The following is a 22,902-nucleotide window of genomic DNA, read 5'->3' on the forward strand; positions in this document are numbered from 1 at the left end:
GAGTCAGGATCCAAGCTGGGAGTAGGGTAGAACTGAGTTTGAATCCAGTTTTGGCACTAACCAGTCTTGAGCAAGTTGTATAATCTCTCTGAACTGCCCTTTACTCGTCTGAAAAAGGAGGATCTCAAAACAAGGGCCTCGGGGGGAGCTGTGAGGATTGTCCACTATGGTGAGTGTGCAAGCGCCTTCCACAGCGCCGGCGCCAGCGGCAGGGGGCAGGACTGGCCTGTGGGCTGCCTCTACCGGGAGAGCCCCAGGGAGGCCCATTTGCATTCCTCCGGAGAAGAGCACTGAGCTGAGCCTGCTGTCCAGAGTTCCTTCCCCAACGTCTAGGAATAGAGCCACAACCTTTATAAAAATTGTTTTAAACATTTAAAACCTAACCTATGCAGAGATCAATCAATAATTCCGCCTTCAAAGAAAGGAAGGTTTTAAAAGCTCATCACTAATGGATGTTGCCTGCAATTCACCAACAATCAGCTAGTTAGTGAAGGACCACATCTGCCAGCCCTTCTGTCCTTGGGCCTCTCCATGAGCCTGGCTCAGAAAGCTCTTGCAATGCGCTCCCACTTCACTAAGAAAACTTGGAGGAATCTTTGGTTTTTAGGCCCACCTTACTCCTTCTTATTTCATTTCTTTCTCTTCTTCCCTCCTTCGGTCATGCTGACCTCCCCGGCATCACCCTCAATCTCATCTGGAAGGTTTTTATCCTTTTTTTTTTTTTACTTCTTTAATAATATGGACATTTATTGAGTACTTCCTGTATGCCAGGCACTGTTCTAAGACCCTGCCTGCCTTATCTTACTCAAGGCCATGCCATGATGGATTAAATGAGCTGTGTGGCATGATTCTCGCCACTAGAAACACAGGAATGATGGGGCCATGGGGGTTTCGTGGCCTGCCCAAGAGCCTGCAGCTCATCTGGGGGGGAGCAACCCTTCAAACCCAGCTTGTCTGTACTCAGAGCCCATGCTGTTGGTCTTCTCTGCCCCGCCTTTCCAAGTGGCCTCCTTGAGCACATCTCTTCTAAAACACTGTCCAGGACCACCTCTGCCCTCCCAGCTCAGGGCTCCGGCAAACAGAGAAAAACCGCAGAGCAGAAAAGGCAAGAATAAAACTGCAAACATCACAGACACTGCGGACTCTACTCATGGGAGGAGCGCTCGTTTGGGGATCCTAGTTCTCTCAGCAAATAATTCTAACCAGCTTTGTTATCCAGTTTCCCAACTCAGACTATGAGCTCAGAAATTAGGTAGTGGGGAAAGGAATGCCCACAGCAAGCAGGAGTAAGCAACGCATGTCAGAAAACAGTGAAAATAGCCCTCAAGAATCCTGGAAGCCTGGTGTTCCCTGAGGGGTTCTCAATGACCAAGGTTTTATTATAAAACAAACAAACAAACACCCAGTGGGCTGGACAGCTAGCAACACTGCCATCGGATAGAATTTTAATTTATAAAAGTGGAAAGGCAGCTTTGTGCCTGGGCGCTCTCTGTGTACTAATGGCCTCAGAGCGGGTCAGCCTTTGTGTGGACCACTGAGTGACAGGAAGAGCTGCCAAAAATCCTGGTTGTCCACCTCACAACAGCTTTACAAAAGGTAGGGACTCACATACTTTTTTCTTTAAATTTTAGATGCCCAAATGAAGCCGAGAGAGGTTGAGTAACTTGCCTGGGGTCACACAGCAGAGTCCTGGCTGACTCTGGAGCCCTCACTCTTCCCCACTTGGCTGTGCTTCCTCTTCATCACAAACTACAGCCAGGCTGCATGGCCCAGGCGCATGACCCCGCTTACAAGGGGCGGGGAGGGCACGTGAAGGGACCTAAGCCTATGGAACACCAAGTCTGAGAACAGCCCAGAGCCAGGGTCCCGCTAAAGCCGGGACTGGGGCTTGCATTGGCCAGTGTCAGGACTGTGATTATGAATGAAGCCAGAAATGTGTGCCTACGCATGCCGGCACGAGACCAAGAAGAGTCCCCTAGAGTTGCGTTCGACGCATGGTTTCCGGTTGGCCCGTCCTGAGCGTTAACGTTGTGTGGTAGCTTTGGATTAAATGCACCTGGATTGCTATCCCGCCCCGCCCCTCGCGCGGTGACCTTGAAGACTTCCTTAACCTTACCCCCTCTGAGCCCGTTTCCTCACCTGCAAAGTGAGGTACCCACAGTCCCTGCCTCCTAGACTGTTGAGAACGTGAATGCGAAACGCCAAACTCCTGGCCTGGCGAGGTGGGTTCCTCTCTCCTTCCCTTTGAAGGGAATCCGGAGAAAGTAGCGCCACCTGTCCTTTGGCTCCGGGCTCCTAAAAGGCCATCACAAACTGGTATCCTATTATGATATGTGCCAAAGAGGCAGAAAATGAAAATGTTGCCAGCCAGTCCCCTAGGAAAGTGACCACGACAGCACTGACCTTTGTGAAGGCTTTGCGGGGCCTCGAGTCATGGCGCCAGTGGAGGGACCGGTACAGAGTCTCAGGTCTTCTGTGGGTTTCCCGCCTCAATAGACGGAGGAAAAGAAAACGCCGATTCCGCCACAGAGCTGTCGTCTAGACTTCTGGGAAAGTTAGGGCGCAGTGAGAAAGGTCCTAGGTACCACCCCCGCGCCCCTCCCCCCTCAGCCGTAGCCCTCAGGGAGCCCCGTGGTGCCTCCACCTCCCACTAGGGGGCAGCATCTTCACCCGTGCCCGCGCAGCTCAGAGGCCTACCCGCCCCTCCCCGAGGGGACTCGCTCGAGAGTCACCAGCCCAGCAGAGCGGGGAGCCTTCTCTACCCTCGGGAAGCATTAGTGACAGTGCCAACTGACGACTGGGTTTGGGGACAAGAACTAGATTAAGCAGAAGCAGGGGGCTCTTCCAGGAAATGGTCACAGAGAAGGCAGGTGACCGTTCTCTTCGTACACCAACCTCATGAAGGAAACACAAGGACCTCTCCCTGGGACAAAAGAGAGAAGGGAGAAACGGAGCACGCTGCTTTATTTTGGCTTTTACGTTGTCAGGGTGTTAGCAGTGTTTAAAAATCAAATAATACTGAAAACCTCGTAATGCAAAACCAGCAGCAGCCTTCCGCACCCCTCCCCCTCTGTGCCCCCACCAAGTCCCACTTCCGCCCCACCCCCATCCAGGGTCAATAACTTTCGTCTTTGTTAACCGATTCTTCTGCAATTAAGCACCGCACCGTATGGTATTCTTATTTGATATTACTTCTTTTTTTTTAAAGATTTTATTTTTTTATCTTTATACCCAATGCTGGGGCCAGAACTCACAACCCCTAGATCAAGAGTCTCACGCTCTACCTACTGAGCCAGCCCGGCGCCTCTCTGATTTGATATTCTTATATTAATTCTTGAGTTATCACTTGTAGACATTATCAGTTGACTTCCAACGGACAGCAGATGAGGATTTTGTCTTCTTACACTGCCCCCCTTCTCCTGCCTCCAGTCCTCCCAGTATAGGTACACCATGGTTTTGGTTAATTCGATAATCAAAGTTTAACAGTATGATGCAAATTTTGTTTATTTTCAACACCACGTATTTTACTATATTTACATTTCCTGCAGTTTTCATTTTTTTCTGCAATGAGAAATAGTCTTGTTTTTCCACTTTAAAGAGGGTTTCTAAATTAGAAGTTAAACTTCTCTGTATCTCTCTCTCAGTTTCTGTCACGGTTCCCTTCTTGGGAACAATTCTGTACGTGACTGAGCATCTACTTTTGCGTCTCGGTGCTCGGGGTTAAGAGATATCAAGATACCAAGATAATCCATGGCCTTTTTGCAGACTGAGATTTAGTCGAGAGAGAAGAGAGGTACACAGAAAAAGACAAACAGTGAGAGCATGAAGCAACAAGTCAAGCTTTGCTCTGCCTGCTCTGTGAAGGGTGGAATTAATGGTGCCCACAGGGAATGTTCTGGAGTCAGAGGCCAGGGTCACAAGGAAAGTTTTCTTCTTTCACAAGGAAGTCCTGAACTGGGCTTTGAAATCTGATTGTAACACAGAGAAGAGACTGTTCCAAGTGAGGAAATCAGTGAAGGGTTGATCTGTGGACCTTAAACACATGAAGTATCTTCACAGGCCCCGGTCTTAATTTCCTCATCCTTAAGTGGTAGGAAGAAGTTAATTGCTGGTGCTTGGTTGTGGAAGAGAAAACCCCTCTTCTTAGGAAATGGACACTGAAGTATTTAGGGGAAAAGGCTAACACTATGTAACTTACCTTCAGATGGTTCAGGGGGAAAAAATGTAGACAGTGTATGGGCGTTCCTTATATTATCACTTTGGAACTCTTTGCAACTTTGGAATTATTTGGAGTTATTTAAATTTTTTAAAGTTTTTGAAGATTTAAGACAAGCTATAAAGATACCCTTGAGAACTCTAACCTAAGGAAATAATCATTTATATAAGGTTAATGATTTAAGCAGAGTCTTTGTTCCATTTGTAGTTTTTTAAAAAAAGGAATTAACCTAAGTATTCAATAAAAGGAAAATGGCCAAATTCTGTGGCACGTTATGCTTCATTAACATGAATTTTTACAACAAATTTAAGTCAAATAAGAAATGATCAGGGTATGATGTAAATGGGGGGAGCAGAATATAAAACTATATACTAAAAAACAAAAAACTACATACTGTGTAAATCCAATTATGTATCTATATAGACATAAATTGGAAATATGCCAAAGTAATAACAGTAGTAATATTAAAGATAATTTCACCTTTAAATTTTTCTTTATCTTGAAGTTCTCCATAATGAGCACGCATTAATTTTCTAATTAAAAAAAAATGAATGTAATTTTCTAAAAAGCTAAGGAAAAAATGATATTTGGGGATAAGCCCAGAGTTACTTTATGCTTTTTTAAAAAATTTTATTTATTTGAGAGAGAGAATGAGCGAGAGAGAGAGAGAGAGAGAAAGAGGAGAGAGAAGAGAGCACAAGCCAGGGGAGAGGCAGAGGCAGAGGGAGAAGCAGACCCTGCACTGAGCAGGGAGCCCGACAGGGGGCTCCATTCCAGGATCCTGAGATCCATGACCTGAGCAGAAGGCAGAGGCTTAAACAACTGAGCCACCCAGGCGTCCCCCGCCCAGAGTTATTTTAATAATTTTAAGGATTAGGATAAAATTATATGTTTATTCTTTGAAATGATATCGTAAGTAAATAGAGTGCTCTAATGTTTTTTTAAGCATGGAGAAGAATATCTACCCTATTGGGTTACTGGCCAGATTAAATGAAATAATCTCTGAAAAGAGCTTAGAACAGTGCCTAAGGTAGTATGTACGTTTGTAGATATATATGTATGTGGGTATATATAATATATACGTGTGCGTATTATATATATTACATACATATATATGTTATATACATATTATATACATATAACACATATATGTGTGTGTGTATATACACACATACATAATACACACACACACACACACACACACACAATCTCAAGCAGTCGGCTACGCCAACAACCCTCATCTCCCGGCTTCCCACTGCCAGCCCCCAGTTGAGCATGAATTGCGTGCGGCGCGTGCGCGGGGCCCTGGCCGGGGAGGGGCTGACCGCGCCGCCTTCCCGCAGGTGGCCGCCGAGTACTTCAAGAACACCACGCTGCTGCTGGTGGGCGTCATCTGCGTGGCGGCTGCCGTGGAGAAGTGGAACCTGCATAAACGCATTGCTCTGCGCATGGTCATGATGGCCGGAGCCAAGCCGGGCATGTAAGTAGCCCTTGGGGTGCCCGGCCACCACGCTGCCCCCAGCTCCCAGGGGGCCACCTGGACAGGGGTCCTGGGTTCCCTGGTGACTCCAGGTGAGGGTGTTTTTCTACTAATGGGGACAGAATGACATCAGGGCTGCTGGGCTCGCACTGCTCCCTCTGGTGAGAGGGCCCTTGATCATGGAAGGGAGATGTCAGTGTGTGACTTTGGTGTCATCTATTATCGCAGTCTCAATAATTTCTCGGAGCCACGTAGACTTCACGGGCAGCAGGTTACAAAATACAAGGGGCCCACTGGGTAAAAGATGGACCAGCGTCAGTTGTTTCTCAGCCTTTTTTCTGGCTGAACAGGGAACAGGCTGGACAGGGAAATGAGTGTCTTCTCCTTTGTTATTCAAGGAGACATGGAGGTTTCCTCCCATCCACTCTGAGTTTTTGTTGTCACTGGTTCACACCGCAGCTCAGACTCGTAGCCTCTGACCTGGCATCTGCGATGCCCCCCAGGCCCTCAGCCTCAGCCTCTTCTCTGTCTGCTGTCAGGAATGCCAGGGGAGACACTGCCAACCTTGGGGAATGTGCGGGAAAGTCGGGATTGACAGTTTTGTGTTAACCCCACCTTTCTCTTCCCTTTGGAATGTGGGTCTCACCTTCTACTAAGAGCTTTCTTGCAACCTTTTCTGTAAGCTGCCCTGACTCCTTTGGGAGTCCAGTGGAGTATAAATAAATAATATGGTTTCGGTTTTCAACATTAGTCATTTAGATGAATGCAGGCTAGGCCTCAAAGGAGGTTCCTGTCTCCCACCTAACTACAGCTTATTTGGTGTCATTTGCCCCCTCACTCAGTAATAGCCTTGTACCGCACACTCAGCCTCCTAGGCACACAATGACATCTACACATTACCTTGGAACTCCGCAGCTCTTCAAAACCTCTGTGTACTCAACTCAAACTCAGGAATGCTGACCCCATTGCATGTCCACTCTTCTTCGTTCTCCCTCCCCTGAGCATGTTTCCAGTCCCTGCGGTGCTCTCTGCCTGCTGGTGGGGGTCCCGCGCAGGCAAACTCACGTTGCTGTCAGCCTAAACAGAAACATCACTAGGACTTTGGCCTGCCTGACATAATCCACACGATAGGTGTCCGCACATTGCGAGACGGCAGGGATCCCACCGGAGCATGGGTGGTCTTTATGTTGGCTTGTCTTACGGAAGCGAGAACACGACTGTCCCAACACACATTGTATGTTTCCAAAGTCAAAGTGAAATAACTTGAGAGTTACTTTTGTTAGCGTTCTCCTCCAAGGGTTGACTCTTCAAGATCCTAGCTGAAGAACTGCACGCAGTGACATGGGACACTTGTGTGGCCTGGGGGTGGGGGCGCGCTATCCTTTCAGCGGGTCGGCAGAGGGGCAAGTGGGTGGGAACTGTGAACTCTGCTTGGTCACTAGTAATTACTAGTTGGTGACATGGCCGCAGAGGAAGGACTGTAATGGTCCCCGAAGAATAGCTGTTTGCAGGGCAAAAAAAGAATTCCTGTAGGCACCAAAAGTGCACCTCATTACCAAGCGAATGTCTGCAGAGCCGAACAATGAGCAAGTCCAGGCCCAGTGACCCTACGACCAAAGCTAGCCTTTGCTGGACGAAGGGCTTTTTATGAGCCGAGGCCATTAGCCCAGGAAGTGTGGTTTATTCATTCCACAAATACGAATTTCACGTTTACTCTGTGCCAAGCCCGGGGGGTACAAAGCCGAATGCGTGCCATACAACCCTGACCTTCTGGATACACGCCCTCCCCGGCCCCTTCTCTAGGCCGGCTCCATCGGGTTTGTAGGGGTCCCAAGGGAGCCCTGCGAGGGGAGCGGGGGCCACGCCCGGTTGGTGGCCGTGCCGTGGACGCCGCGCCCGCCCTGCCTTGCAGGCTGCTGCTTTGTTTCATGTGCTGCACCACGCTGCTCTCCATGTGGCTCTCCAACACATCCACCACTGCCATGGTGATGCCCATCGTGGAGGCCGTGCTGCAGGAGCTGGTCAGTGCCGAGGACGAGCAGCTCGTGGCTGGCAACTCCAGCGCCGAAGAGGCCGAGCCCATCAGTACAGTTTGCTGGAGTTCACCTCCCCTTTGCCCCGGGCCCCTCCTCTTGGGACACCGCCCCGCCCCCCCCTCAGGGCTGCCCCCACACCCCACCCCCACCCCTGGGCCCCGCCCCACCCCTCGATCCCACACCAGCCCTTGGAACCCGAAGCCCCCTGGTGACCCCGCGTTCCTGGCTCTTCCTTCCTCCCCTGCTCACAGCAGCCACCACTGCTCCTGTCCCCCAAACACTCAAGGGTTCTGACAACACCCTGGACCTGCCCCTGTCCGTAAGCCCCCCCCACGCTTGCAGAGCGGAGAGAAGGGCAGCGGTCATGCCTGCCGCCAGCAGGATATGCCCGGATTTCCCCTGGCAGCCCCAGCCCTGAGCCCCTGCCCTGCATGCTTGGCTCCAGCCTCCACATCTCACGTCTTCTTTCCTTTGCTACCGTAGGTCTGGAGGTAAACAACAGCCAGCCCTCTCTGGAGCTCATCTTTGTCAATGAAGAGTGAGTATGACTGCCCTCCTCCCAGACAGAGCCTTGCCAGCTCTATTCCAGAGGTCAGAGAAGCTGGCATGAGCTCCTGAACAGCTCTTTTAGGGGAATGGGCCAGGCTCACGTCTTGCCACACCGCCACTTCCCTCTGCCCTGATTCCCTCTCCATACCTGGGAACCACCTGCCAAGGGCCTGAGGGCAACTCCCTCGACCACAGGGAGTTGCAGCCACAAAGGAAGAGACAGAAAGACTGACTGAATCTGATTATCCACACATCTACCAAGTAGAATTTCATCGGAATTGGTGTCCTTAGGAAAATAGTACATTTAATTAATGGAAAACCATTCGCATAATAAATGTCACTGGAGATTCTCAGAGAATCACAAAGTATCTTCTGGATACCAGCTACGGTCTTACGAGGTTTGGCCTTGTCAGATGTGACAAGGGAAGATGAGGTGACGGGTAGTGGATTCGAGGACAGTTGATGAGAGAGCCGTGTGAGGGTGGAGAGAATCTAAAATGGGAGAAATACACCCCCAACCACGCATGTGAGGCAGATTCATTAACAGCTCATTTCTTCCAGAAATTCTGTATCAAAATGTGGTCTTCACAGGATACTGGGAATATTGCCTTTAAAAGCTGGGTGTGCAGCAGAGCTGAGTTTTGCAGTTTGGTGTCTTCTTGGGCAACGAGAGCTGCCCAACCAGCATGTGTGAGGGGAGAAGGCAGAAGGGTGGGGACGAGCTCTGCTCTCCCCCACACTGCTGCCTTCAATCACCGCTCCCCGATTCCCCTCCACGGTCCTGGACGAGAGCTCAGGCAAACTTCACTGCTCTCTGGTTCTTTAAGGTGTTAGAACAGAACGAGCTCCTTTGCAGATAGTCAACAGTCTGGTCCGGACTCCAAAACTTCAGTCTCTCACAGCGCCTCCTGCCTCCTGTCCCCCAGGCCTACAGGGTCAGAGGTCAGAGTACGGGGACAGAATCCTCTTTCACCCTACCTCCTCCCAGCCTCAGGGCCCCTGCCCCTCCCTCTGTTGCTCCTGACGTCTCCAGGCGTCCTCCCCTGACACTCCCTGGCTCTCTCACTTGCCAAGTGCCCACATCGAGCGTCCCTGGAGCAGCCCCTTGAGGTGCCCTCTGCGGGGTGCCAGGCCTGATGGCGGTGGTGAGGCACTCCTGGATGACCACTCTCCCCACCCCTAGGTTCTGCGCTCTGCTGCCTCACTCCCCCAGAGCCTCTTCGTCCTGGGGTTGTCTCGGCCTCTTGCGTAGGGCCTCTGCAAGACGGCTCTAGCCCGGCCACCTTCCGTGTGCGCCGCCTCCCCTGCCTTTGTTCTTCTCCAGACCTAAATATATGTCCCCAGGCTCCGAAGCAAAAGTTCAAGTTGTCCCTAGAACTCCCTCAGCAGAGTGCTGGTGGGAGCCGGGCCATTTGCCAGGTGAGAATGGCCGTCTTCTGGGGTGGCCAGCACTTCCCATGCTCTCTGAGGGGCTCTGCCCCCTCACCCGATTTGGGAATACCACTCTACTCTTTCCAGGCTAACGACCCTCTCCAAAGAATGCTTCCCTCTGAACCCCCATCAGCCCCTTACCCTCCCCTGGGGTAGCCTGGACATGGCTGTCGGCCGCGGGACTCCAGTCCTGCACACGTGTCCAACATGTCTTCACAGTGAGCTCATGGCACCCACTGTCCTCGGAACTAAGACACACCGAAGCATGCAGCTAGCGCTGAGCGTAGCCAGTAACGCTATAGTTCAGTTTCCACTTTCCTCTGGCTCTCATCTGCCTTTCTCCATGTGCAGCCCAGGCCCTCCCTGCTCCTGCAACCTCAGATGAGCATTTCACAAGTCTCTCCTCCTAGACAGTGACCTTCCCCGAGTCAGCCGGTGAGAATGTGGTCAGGGGCTCCGGGGCTCGTCTCTGGGCGCACTGTCTACTCCGCACATGCAGGTAGTAACACCTGCGCCATGCACCCGTCATGAGGGGAACGATGTCGTGAGGACTGCATTTCGTAGTGAAGTGCTTGGCCCCTGAGAAGCACTCTGTGCTGGTTACTGGGAGCGTCAGCACTGCTTCTGAGGAAATGCTATGTCCCCACAAACCCCGACAGCATCCCTGGAAGGCCAGGAAGCCTCGGGTGAGATCAGTCTTCTTTGTAGCCTAGGAAACCGGACTCTAGAGAGGTCACTTACACAAACGCCAATGGGAGCGGGGGGCATTCCCATCTCATGGAGTCTGGTCCACTGTTGTTTTCCCATCTCCTTTGCTTTCTTCCAGCACATCGACTGCAGACTTCACCTCTCTGATGCAGAACAAGGTAAGGCCTTGATTTTTTTCTGTGCTTTAAGATCACTTGGCTGTCCTTCATGACAACTCAGGGACAGAGACGCCGGGCAGCTTGTCCTAGAGCCCAGGCGCAGCCACTGGTGTGAGAACATACAGGTGCTCACACGAGCCCGGATGTGAGAAGGGCTAGACGGGCTCCGGGCGAGGGCCTGCATACCTCAACCCCAGCCCTGAGAGGGCTTAGCCTCATAAAGTGCCCCTTCGCCTTTCCCTGGAAACCCAATACTCAGCCATCCAGATTTCCAAGAGACACATTCATCCTCAGGAGGATTCCTTGCAGTGGGGATTACATACAAAAACTGTACTATAAAAAGGGTCACATTTAGAGATTCGTTTATTTACTTTAGAGAAACAAAGCACACACGTGTGTGACTCGGGGGAGGAGCAGAGGGAGCGAATCTTCAAGCAGACTCCCTGCTGAGCGAAGAACCTGAGGCAGGGATCGATCCCACAATCCATGAGATCATGACCTGAGCTGAAACCAAGAGTCAGACATTTAACCGACTGCGCCACCCAGGAGCCCCCAAAGGGTCACATTTGTAGAGGAAAGCAGAGTTTATGGCCTCACCTCTTCCCCCAGAACTGGTTTCACATCTTCTTATATCAGCCCAAATTGTGATCACCAAACTGTGGACTTTGCTGTGGTGAGATTTTTTTTTTTTTTCATTTTCTTTGTGTTAAAGAAAAATGAAGGATTCTTCATTAGCTAATGAAGTTGCAGAAAGCTGTCCTACAAGGACAGAGCCATGTTCTGCCAAGTTTCAGAAGTCTCTGCAAATGGACTGCTTGGCACCCGCTGGATGGGACTCTGTGTCTTGGAGGCACGGTGGGGTGTCTCCCCACTGCATGCTCTCCGTGGCTTCTGGTCCCCGATGGCCACACTGCTGAGGCGTGAGTCACCATGGGGCAATTACGCAGCACCCCTCGAGGCCCCCCACCTCCTCTTCCTGACAGTGGGGTGGTCTTTGTCCCCACAGAACGTGAATGGTGTGCCCACGGTCACCAGCCCGGTCAAAACAGCAAATCCCCAGGGCAAGAAGCAACACCGGTCCCAGGTAATGGAACTCACCCCCTTGACCCTGTTTCCTACATAAAAGGCCTTGAGATTCCCAAGGGGCACTGGTCTTGAGGTTATGAGGGCATCAGGCCAGTGTGCTGTCACCAGGCACTCAGTCCACAGACATGCCTGGCCTGCGTGTGCCATGGAGGTCAAACGTCTAACTCACTCTTGATTTTGCAAGTCATTCTACCATCAGAGCCCCTGGTTTTATCTTCAACTATAAAAGCAGGGGGTTGGACTAGATCAGAGGTGTTCAGATTTTTTTCTCAAAGGTGCTTTGGGGACAATGCAAATATTGTATTTGAGTATTCGGAGATTGTACGAAAACTGCTCTTTTTGTGCGAATGAGTATTTTCCTGCTACTTGCTATTCCACTGGGACGAAATGTGGAAACAAGATAGATCTTGAAGCTGGCCTAAAATCGCAGCTATCACTTGTAACCCTTGATTTCAAATTTTTGTGTCCATCCAAATAATCTTGAATATTTAACATCCATCATCAGCATAAATAACTGCCACCATTTCTGAAACCCTCAGTAGGTACCAAGCACAGTGTGCTGAGTACTTTCTCCCTAGTCTTGGCTCAGGGAGGTAGCAGAACCCCATTTCTGCAGATGAGGCAAAGAGACAACATCATGTGCCCACGGCCTCAGAGCCAGTAGTGAGAGGAGCATCTCGATTCAAATCCAAGTCTCCCTGACCACACGTGTCTACTTTCAGTTATAAAACAGACGTATGCTGATTAAATGCTACGTTATGTTTTACATATTGGAGGTCCATGAAAATTTTCACGAGAAGAAAGGATCATGGGAAACCACTGGACCAGAGAATCTATGAGGCCTCTTACAGCTCTGATAATGAATTTCTTAGGAAGGCTTGCAAGGGTCCAGACTGACTTGGGCCCTCCGATGAGGTGGGGCACTGGTTAAGGGCTTTGAGAAAGGAGGCAAGGTGGCCTCTTCCCCGTGGTTTTCCCAGGGACTGGCCTGCTGACGTTTGCACCAGGTGGCTCCTGGTCTCATGAAGACTCAGTGAGGCGAGACCAGGCCTAGAGGGGCAGAGGGTACTTGTTTCTTCTTATTATTATTATTCTTTTTTAAAAGGATTTATTTATTTATTTGAGAGAGAGAGAAAGAGAGCGTGTGCAGTGGGAAGGGGCAAAGGAAGAGGGAGAGAGAGTCTTAATCAGGTTCCGTGCTGAGCTGGGAGCCTGACACAGGGCTCGATCCAACGACCCTGAGGTCACAACCTGATCGAAACAAGAGTCGGAAGCTTAACTGACTGAGCCACCCAGGTGCTCCACTTGCTGCTTTATCTACACTGGAGGCCAGAGGTCAGCAACCTCAGACCTTGAAAGGCCACTATGTGGGCCAAGGAGGGTGTGAGAGGAGCACCAAAGGCTAGCCTTATATGCAAGGGGAGGGAGAAAGTGGGGAGGCAAAACCAAGAGGCAAGAAGCAGACAAGAGTGAGGAGAGAATCACACACTAGACTCCCTCGGCAACCCCAGGCTTCTTTCTCAGACACCTCCCGGTCAGGACCATCACTCCAACTCCAGAGAGAACCGCCATCTTCCATGTGTCATTCACACGCAAGGCGCAAGGCAGAGAGCAGCCAGTTTTGGTGGAGTTCAAATGAAAACAGAACGTGCTGTGACTAACAACAAAAGTAATACTAGCTTACCATTTGTCAAACGCCAGGAAGTGCTCTAAGTGCTTTACATACATTACTTCAATGACTCTTCACAACAATCGGGTGGAGAAAATAGGATTTTCTCCATTTTGCAGAAGAACACGCAGCTCAGAGGGGCTGCCCACATTGGTAAACGGTAGAACCAGGATTGGGGTTTGTCTTTCTGACACTCAAGCATAAAACCTTTCCACGGCACCATGGTGCCCGTCTTCATGCTTTGTGGCCCGGACAGCCCATGCTGGGATGGAAAGATTCACTGGTTTTTCTCTGCTAGGAAAAGCCGCTGGTCCTAATCCCCGGCCCCAGGAACCAGGAGCTCAACAGAAAGTACAAGTCCCAGCATGACCAGATGGTCTGCAAGTGCCTCTCTCTGAGCATATCTTATGCCGCTACCATTGGGGGCCTGACCACCATCATTGGCACGTCCACCAGCCTGATTTTCTTGGAACACTTCAACAAGTAAGTAACTCACCTGGCCGACAGATATCTACTCACCACCCACTACGTGTCAGGAGCAGAATGAGGTGCTAAGGACAGGGCAGAAAAGGGAACTAGAACAGTTTCTGTACCAAGAGGGAAAAGAGACGATGGAGCACGACAGTTCAGTGTGGCTGGAGAAGGGCGGGGTTCTGCTGGGAGAGCCCACGGGGGGCCACCCAGTCCACGGGGAGGACACACCTCCCCAAGGACGGAGCTATGGAAGCCACACTGGAAGCACAGGGGGCCTGCACTGGATGAAGGGAGGTTTTCCAGACCAAGACAACAGCGAGTGGGAGGACTCCGAGGCGAGGGAGCAGAGCACATAAAGGAGAATGGTGGAGGGCAATGGGAGGCCAGGGAGGTGGACGTGCAGATCATGAAGGGCTTCTTGAGGCCCGTGAGGGACCTTGGACTTCATCCGAAAGGCCATGAGAAGCCTTTGAAGAATTTTAGGCGGGAGTGAGATGCTCAGGTTTATAGTTTTGAAAGCTGATTCCGACTGAAAAAAAATGGAAAAGAGAAAGGAGGCAGCAGGAAGACAACTTTGGACACCACCGCAGATGCCCAGAAGAGGGCTGGCGGTGGCCTGCTAACCCAGGCAGTGGTGAGGAGAAACGGTCAGATTTGAGAGAGAGGCAGAGGTAGACTTGACCAGCCTCGGCAGGATTAGAAAGAGTCTGAGAGAGCGAAAGGCCAAGTCTGATTGTCAGACTCATGGCCTCTGCAGCTGGGGGAACAGAGTTGCCCTTGCCCTAAATGAGCAGAAAAATAAGGAAATGTTGACGTAGAGGTTGAGATGGCCAGACGGATACACAGCTCTGAATCTCAAGAGGAATTTTTAAGCTAAAGGCATAGATTTAGAGACAGGGGCCTTCAGAACTGACTTCATGAGCACACAACCTGAACAATCGCACTGACCACCGTGCTCAGAAGGGCCCCACACTTCGCTTGATGCTCTGCTCTCACCATCTGGAAATTCTTAATAATTTTTGAACAAGCAACCCCACATTTGCATTTTGTACTGGGGCCCACAAATTAGATGGTAGTGGGTCCTGGTGGGATGCATACGGCAACTGAAGCCAGGAGAGTGAAGGAGATCAATCACTCAGGGAGAATATATAGAGTAAGTAGAGCAGGGGCCATACATATTAAGCTCAAATATTTAAAGTAGGCTGTAAATGAGAGAATAGTAGGTATCACACAGGGAAGAGGAAAATCTGGTGTCCTTCTATCCAAGGGAAGAAAGTATTCAAGGAGGAAGGAGTGGGCCATACTGTTTAAAGTGGCTGAATGACTAAGCAAAAGAAGGATAAAAATGTGTCCATTTGATTTGGTGACATGGAGGTTACTGGTGACCTAGGCAAGAGCAATTTGGTCAAGTGATTGAAAAGTGAAGCCAAATTGCAGTGAGTTGAGGAGTAAGCTGGCGGTGAGTAGACAGAGAGTTGTCCGTGATAAGGACAGGTATGGGATGATAATGGAGAGTCGAGTGGTGTCAAGAGGGGTTTTTAAGATGGAAGACATTTAAATGTCTATAGGGACCTCCAGGTGAAAGGAAAATTAAAGATTTGGGAGAGAGGGGATGATTGATAGAGTGATGTCCCTGAGAACACAAGAAGGGCTCTAGAGCAGAGAGCAGAGAAACTGATCACAGACAAGAGAAGAAACACACTTTTCATTTTAGGAGGAAAAGGAAGGAAGCAAGGAAGGAAGGAAGGGAAGGAAGAAGCGGGGAGGGAGGAAAGGAGAAGAGAAGGGAGGGAGGGAGGGAGGGAGGGGAGGGGAGGGGAGGACAGACCAATGAAAGGTTAAGACCCAAGTCCCCAGGATCTGAGTGTCACAGAGTCCTCACACCATATTACTCTGTCCAGACTCTGAATTTCTACTCTCTAATTTCTGATTCACTTTGTGGTTGGGCTAATTCATATTCTCTTAGTCTCCTTCCTGGGTTGTGTCCTGGTACATTGAGTCATCACTGTGGCATACATGGACAACAGGGATCCTATGAAAGAAAGGTGCACTCCCTGGGTTGCCCCTAGTCTGAAAGTGCTGCCATGCTTTTTCTTGGCATTGGTGAACAGACCACCATGAGTTCATTCTGGCTGTGTTTCAAAAATCTACAAATTAGTTGTTACACTTTATAAAGTGCTATAGATGGGAATAGGCTCCCACATGTATCCACAAAAGTCTATTTAATCTATTCTAAAAACCCATTCCCTTTCCTGGGTCCAGGAACAGGGCCTAGATTTCTATGTACAGAGAAGAGAAGACGCAACAGACTTCATTCCTGTTAGTCCACTACAGGCCAGACTTACACCCCCTGGTAGCCTTCTAGTTCCAAAAGCCCTTCTTTCCACCCCATCCCCCCATCAATGACCCACTCTGGCCCTTAGGGAAGGCACAAGCTGTCACAATTTCCCAAGAAGCACATGGATGGTAAAGGTACGTCCCTGACCAGGCCACAGTGCAAAGAAGTGGATGTCCCTGTGATGACAGAGAAGATGAAACACTCTTACAACCTGTGTTTCCACTGCATTCTCTCTGGGGGGGATTCTGCTCTTTGTCTTTCTCTTTTTCCATGCAGTGCCTAGTGTGAAAAGAGGGGCAGTCTCCTCCCACCTTAGAGGTGGGAGAAGAACCAAGAGGAAAGGAACACAGGTGTTGTCTAGGCTAAAGTCATGACTCACATGTGGCCCATCATGGCTCCTCAGGAAACAACACCTGGGCTGGGGGCCACAGCTCTTCCTGATGAATGAAGAGTCCTCCGGGTAACCTTCCTGAGACCCTAGGACAGCAGTGGTTGTTGATATAAGATTTGGAGATTCCAAGTCATGGCTCTCCTAGGGGCACTATTAATACCTGGAACCTTCACGACACTCAAAAGTCCAAACTTCTCCAGAATTGGTGCCTTGTATCCCCCATCAAAACTCACATTCCTTCAAGGACTTTATAAATCAAGTTTACCAGACTGCCCTTTCCATTCTCCGTTGTCCTGAAAACCAGATGAGTTAAACTTAGTTCTGACTCTTTACATAGATCAAGAGCAAAACAGCTCCCGAGTGTTTCTCCTGAGTGCAAAGTGTATATACTTCAGTGGTATCAAGTCTGGTTGCTTAGGTGCCCTTTCTAGCTCACTTCATGCTGCTTGGCTGGGCCCTGTACAGTTGCAGCTGGGAGATACGTGAGTTCTAGATAATGTGTTACCTACCACGTCGTTACCATTAGCTCTGATGTCTGTCTTCTTAGGGAGCATTTAGCTTATCACCCCCAGGAACGACGTGGGAGTCCAGCCTTTTCTCATCACTGACCTGGTTCTTTCCCCCGCAGCCAGTACCCCGCTGCAGAGGTGGTCAACTTCGGCACCTGGTTCCTCTTCAGCTTCCCCATCTCCCTCCTCATGCTGGTGGTCAGCTGGTTCTGGATGCACTGGCTGTTCCTGGGCTGCAAGTGAGTCCCAGGGCCCCGCCGGCGAGGTAGCGAGGCTCTCCTGTCCATCCAAAGTCATGGCGGGAGGCCCGGGGAGCGCCATCCAAGGCCGAGCTGCCGAGTAACCACAGAGGATGCGTGAGGAGAAGCCACTGGACAAGACGGGGAGTCAGGCATCCTCTGGTCTAGCCACTCTAAACACGCATGGCCTCGGCACTTCACTATGAGCTCTGCAATGGAATGTTCTTAATTCCAACTCACTGGTTAAAGGAACCGGCATTTATAAAAAGTCTGAAGGGGAGGGTGGTTACTGTAGTTTCATTTCTCTCAAAGCATACAGAATAATTTGAACTAACTTCTGAAGAAATGTGACTCCAAGTAGAAGTTTCCTTAGGCTTAATTTGATAGACACGAGTAATTCATACATAGTAGTTGCAGGAACTAACAATTCATGTACTTCTCCAAGTCATAAGTAAGACATTCCTCTTGCAATATTATTTCTGATATTAATCTGCCTAGCAAGCCTTTCTTCATAACCATATTTCGATCAGCCTCAAACACATAAAGGGAAGATATATATAATGTTTTGCTATTGGTCCATGGGACCCAAGATTCCCATTGCTCAGGGAATGTTCTCTGAGTTGCTTTTTTTTTTTTTTAATAACTCAGAAGCTACTATCAAATCAGTGATAGCTGTATATTTCTGTACCTCCAGAATGTAGAAACTACCCCACATAAACACACTCGCACAAGTCTGTAAGACATGATACTTCATGTCGATACACCAGAGGTATACCCACATGGACATACCCGGAAGCCTCAGGGAGAGGCTGAGGGGAGGCTGTGAAACCTGGCAGATAAAATTTTGTCGTAGGAGAGCTGGGCTTGGAGAGAAGAGGCGACTAGTGATCACAGCAAGCCAACAGTTGAGCATTTGCTCAATCCTTGACTTCCCTGGGCCTCAGAAGCACGTTTCCTTTATTCTTCTGCTCCTTCTTCCTTCTCAGTTTTAGAGAGACCTGCTCCCTGAGCAAGAAGAAGAAGACCAAAAGGGAAGAGGTGTCAGAGAAGAGAATCCAAGAGGAATATGAAAAGCTGGGAGCCATTAGGTAAAATTCAGCCCTTCACCCTCTCTCCTTCCCCCAGATAGAAAGCATAGCAGGTGAAGTGAGCACGCAAGCAGCCTTGTTCCCCACAGCCCCCTGAGCTGGGGAATTTTCCACAACTACGAATCCAGGCCTTTACAGATGCTTCTGAATGCCCAAGTCCGGCTAGTCCAGATTCCAGGTGGCCGCCCTTCCCCTTTGCCATGTTCCAAGTCCAAGGTATAGCCGCCGTGTGGGGGTGGATGGCACAGCTGGGGCGGCCAGGGAAAGAAGCGTGAGACAGCACAGCCACCCCCTTGGGACAGGCCCAATTCCCCGTACAGTCAGCACCCCTTGCTGCTCTGAATGGGCCACCGCCGCTCCCATGGCCACTCCTGGGGAGCTGGGGGGCATCAGGCATCATCAAATACAGACTTGAAGACAGAAGGCCGGAGGAATCACCACCCCCTCAGCCATTATCAGCTTTCCCCAGTGACCCCACAGCCTATTTAGTGCCATTTTTCTCCTTTTATGGCAATAGGCAGGTACAGCTTTGGGCAAAAGGATCCCGGTATAAGCAGTATTTTAAAATGTTTTAATTTATAAAAGGAATACCCATTCATTGTAGAACATTAAGAAAATACAGGAGAATATAAAGAAAAAAACTAAAATTGACTTCTATTTATTCAGTGTTAACTGTTAACAACTGTTACCATAATGTACTCTTCCTTCCATGCTTTTTTCTTGCAAAATTATATGTATTTTTGCTAAAATTCAGTCCAAACTGAACATAGTTTTATATCTTGTCTTTTTTTCACTTAGCATTAGACTGTCATTATATTCCCAGGCCATCAGCTCTGCAGCGCAAACATGATTATTAGATGCATCTCATACGAACCTACAGTTATACCAAAATGTATTTGACATCGTGGAATATCACGGAGTGTAGATTGTTTCCACTTTTAATGTTTAGTTTTTAAATAGAGAACATATCACTGTGCATTTCTAGTTATTTCCTTACATGGAAGGAAGGACCGAATCTGAGGCCCCTGACGTCATCAGATTCCCTCCAAAATGTTGTAGCCACTCCTACCCCCACCAGCCGAGTGTGAGGGCCTTTTCCACTGCATTCTCCCTGGAGGCCCTACTCTGCACTGCGTAAACGTAGGCTGCTGTTCCACGTCAACCCTTCCCACCTCGGCTTCTCTAGCAGATGCGGGTGACGTCACGTTGTCTGGCATCTTCTCAGCCCTCTTCCCACTTCTGCTCAGCGGCTCAGAGCGGCGGGGCAGCCACTGTTTTGTCCCCGGGATGGGGGCTCTGAACACAGGCGCACCCCATGCGAAGTGAAAAAGCAAACAGAAACCTCCCAGTTCCTGGAGCAGCTTTTCCTGTTGTATTTTATAGCTACCCTGAAATGGTAACTGGGTTTTTCTTCATCCTGATGACCGTGCTGTGGTTCACCCGGGAGCCTGGCTTTGTTCCTGGATGGGATTCTTTCTTTGAAAAGTAAGTGGTACTGTCTCCTCCTTACTAATAACCCCCTGACACACACCCTTCAGGCAGTTCCCACCAGTGTCCCTCCTCGACTCGTAGAGGCAGCCGTGAGCCCAGGAAGCACTCCGTCCCCTTGAAAGTGCCCCCTTCTTAGGGAAGCCGGTATGGACAGTGTGTGGCATCTGAGTCTGGGGTTGGGAGCTGGTGCTGCCCCGACCAGCCATGTGACCTTGATCTTGTTACTTAAGCTCTTGGAACCTCAGTTTTCTCGCAGGTGGCTCTGAGGCATAAAGATCAAATGCCAGCTGTGAGAGCCTGAGGGGGTGGCCGAGGCCTTGGCAGGCAGAGGCAGGTAGAGGCCCCAGGGCCGTCCCTGCAGGACCCCTGAAGGCTGGGGCCACACCTCTCTCAGCTCAGCTTCTCAGAGGAGCAAAGACACACACGGAGGTGTGACCTTTGCAGGAAAGAGACTCATCCTTTTCGAGTCTCCTTTATCGAAGTAACTCCTGCCACACTAAGATGCCTACCCTCACCAGACCCAGCCTTCAGACTTCAACCCTCGCCTACTCAATCCACCGCTGGACAGCACGGCAGCAGCTGCAGGAAGGAAGGCTGACCACCCACTAGACTGGGTCCTAAAAAGAGGCACTGTGTTCAGACAGACTGTCCCGAGACATCATGGTCCCCTCCCCCTGCTGACCCTCCGCCTCCAGCCCTGCTTGTCTCTTTGCTAGGAAGGGCTACCGCACCGATGCTACGGTCTCTGTGTTCCTCGGCTTCCTCCTCTTCCTGATCCCAGCAAAGAAGCCCTGCTTTGGGAAGAAGAGTGACGGTGAGAGAAGTTCAAGGGAAGAAGTCAGGGCTGGCTCTGGTCAATCATACCCCAGTCAGAATTTTCAGAAGAGCCTTCCCAAGGCCTTCTGAGTCCCCCCACGAGAGCAGAGCAGCCTTCCAAATCATCGGTTCGCCCATTAGGCCCCTGTCTCCACAACCCCCACCCATTAAGGTTTCATCTGGCTCTTCCTCTGTCTACCTGTGATCCAGGGCAGAACCAGGAGCCCTCGCTGGGGACAGAGCCCATCATCACATGGAAGGACTTCCAGAAGACCATGCCCTGGGAGATTGTCATTCTGGTGGGGGGAGGCTATGCCCTGGCTTCTGGCAGCAAGGTAACTCTTGAATCCTGTTCTTCTTGGGCCAAAGAGTTTTTAAGCAGCTTTACCTAATGAATCATTTTGATGCTGGGGGGAAGATTCAAAGGTGCTGAGGGAGAGGTGAACGTTCACCCCACGGACCAGTACAGCCAGGCGTGGATACCCCGTCCTGCCCCGAGCTTCTAGGCTAGTGCTGCTGAGAACAGACTTACAGATCAGCTGTGCCAGGGAGTCACAGCACATGGGCACTCCCACCTCACTGCCCGGCCCATACAGCCACAGGCACAAATTTATTGGATTTTATAGCCATCTCCTCTGGGCATTTGACAGTGGTGGTAAGAAATGTGTCTCTAAAGGGTCCAGACACACCCTACATCTACACAGAGCAAACTGTGCCTCAGTCAGTCCATACGCATATATTGAGCCCCTTTGGAGAATGTGTTCTAAATCTGGGCTTTAGACACCCCTGGGCTTGGACAGCACCAGTGACAGGGCACTCCCTGAGCGGGGAACAGAGAATTGCTCTTTACTCTTAGCTCAGATCTTCTGTATGTCTTCCAGTTGACTCTGGCTCTGTCCTCTGGAACCCCATCCTAGGTAATAATTATTAAAGTCATAAAAAGTTATTAGATCCCCTTAGATCATCTTCCTCCCCCTCAACTAAAACTCCCTAGATCCTTCAACCATTCTTCAAGAAGCAGTGACTCCTTACCACGCTGGTCTCTCTCCTCGGGACTCACTACACTTTGCCCTTGGACTTATTCAAATGTAGTCCAGAGGTGGTCAGTCTACTGCAGAGTAAAGTAGTCGTATTACCCAAGCCCCATCTCTCACCTCTGATCCAAGCACCAATCTGTATTTTTATGGGAGCTTTTATAAGGCTTCATTGGCACTCATGTCAACATTTATATTGAAATTGCAGCCAACTGAAACTCTCATTCTTTTAATTGTTAGCCACTATTAAATGTCCCGTCTTGCAGCCAATCCTGTATATGTGCTGTTATTTCTAATTCCAAGTTCAAAATATCATACCTCTTAATTGAATGTCAGTTGTTAGTTTTAGCCCGATTTTTTTTAACCAAAATTTTCTATGTATTACAGATAGCATAGGTGATATTTCTGTAAAATCTATTGACTCTACTAATTTTAATAATATAATTCAAGTATGATATAGGTGATTCCTACCGAGTTTGAAATAATTCAGTCTTGACATGAGGAAAATCCAATGTAAAATGTTTTTGTATCGAGGTTAAAAAAAAAAGTAAGACTTCCTTTGTTGTGCTTTTCTAACTTGGAAATCTAATTTCTCGATTTATTTCAAATTACAGTATAAAATAGCTTCTGGAAAAAATTGCTATTAAATTTTTTCACTTTACTTTTGAGTACAGTCTGGATCATGTGATCAGTGGAATGCCATTTCTTTGTAAGAAGTACTGTTCCCACTGAGCTAACTGCTCTTCCTCCCCTTTGTCCAGTGGATAAGGTGTAATGTGCTATAAGAGGTAACAATCACAGAGTTCCTGTAGGCCTCAAAGCCCTGTTCCAGCCACAAATTGCTGTAGTCCCCACATGTTGGATTTGCAGTTCACAGGCCATGGAGCAAAAAGAGAAAAGAAAGCGCTCCCAGGAGATGCCTGGGTGGCTCAGTCAGTTGGGCGTATGCCTTCGGCTCAGGAAAAGTCAGAGCACATCAGCCATAGAAGAGAGAGGAGGAGGGAGGGAGGGCAGGAGAATGCATATGGCAACCTGGGTTTATAGTACAAAAACTCAGCGGTGTCCTTTATTTTCTAAGGGAGGGAGGGAATCTCCACCATTGGCAAAGGAACAGCTTCCAACCAAAGAAGTTATTCCAAGTGGGTAATAATATTCATTTATTGAAGTAGATCTATATAAATTTTGCTAA

The 22,902-nt window shown here is 49.5% G+C and overlaps 1 protein-coding gene across 1 annotated transcript in view; it reads left to right on the top strand.

Moving 5' to 3' along the window:
* Nucleotides 1–22,902, top strand: part of SLC13A4 (solute carrier family 13 member 4) — a 40,335-nt gene that overhangs the window by 11,462 nt on the left and 5,971 nt on the right. Inside the window, exons 3-13 of the mRNA XM_040644538.1 lie at nucleotides 5,560–5,696; nucleotides 7,609–7,781; nucleotides 8,216–8,270; nucleotides 10,539–10,578; nucleotides 11,585–11,662; nucleotides 13,632–13,816; nucleotides 17,165–17,284; nucleotides 18,271–18,372; nucleotides 19,756–19,857; nucleotides 20,580–20,677; nucleotides 20,890–21,014. Coding sequence (XP_040500472.1) covers nucleotides 5,560–5,696; nucleotides 7,609–7,781; nucleotides 8,216–8,270; nucleotides 10,539–10,578; nucleotides 11,585–11,662; nucleotides 13,632–13,816; nucleotides 17,165–17,284; nucleotides 18,271–18,372; nucleotides 19,756–19,857; nucleotides 20,580–20,677; nucleotides 20,890–21,014 — 1,215 coding nt within the window. The remainder of the gene's footprint in view (nucleotides 1–5,559; nucleotides 5,697–7,608; nucleotides 7,782–8,215; nucleotides 8,271–10,538; nucleotides 10,579–11,584; nucleotides 11,663–13,631; nucleotides 13,817–17,164; nucleotides 17,285–18,270; nucleotides 18,373–19,755; nucleotides 19,858–20,579; nucleotides 20,678–20,889; nucleotides 21,015–22,902) is intronic.

This window comes from Ursus maritimus, unplaced genomic scaffold, assembly GCF_017311325.1.
Source record: "Ursus maritimus isolate PB19 unplaced genomic scaffold, ASM1731132v1 scaffold_3, whole genome shotgun sequence".
Lineage (NCBI taxonomy): Eukaryota > Metazoa > Chordata > Mammalia > Carnivora > Ursidae > Ursus > Ursus maritimus.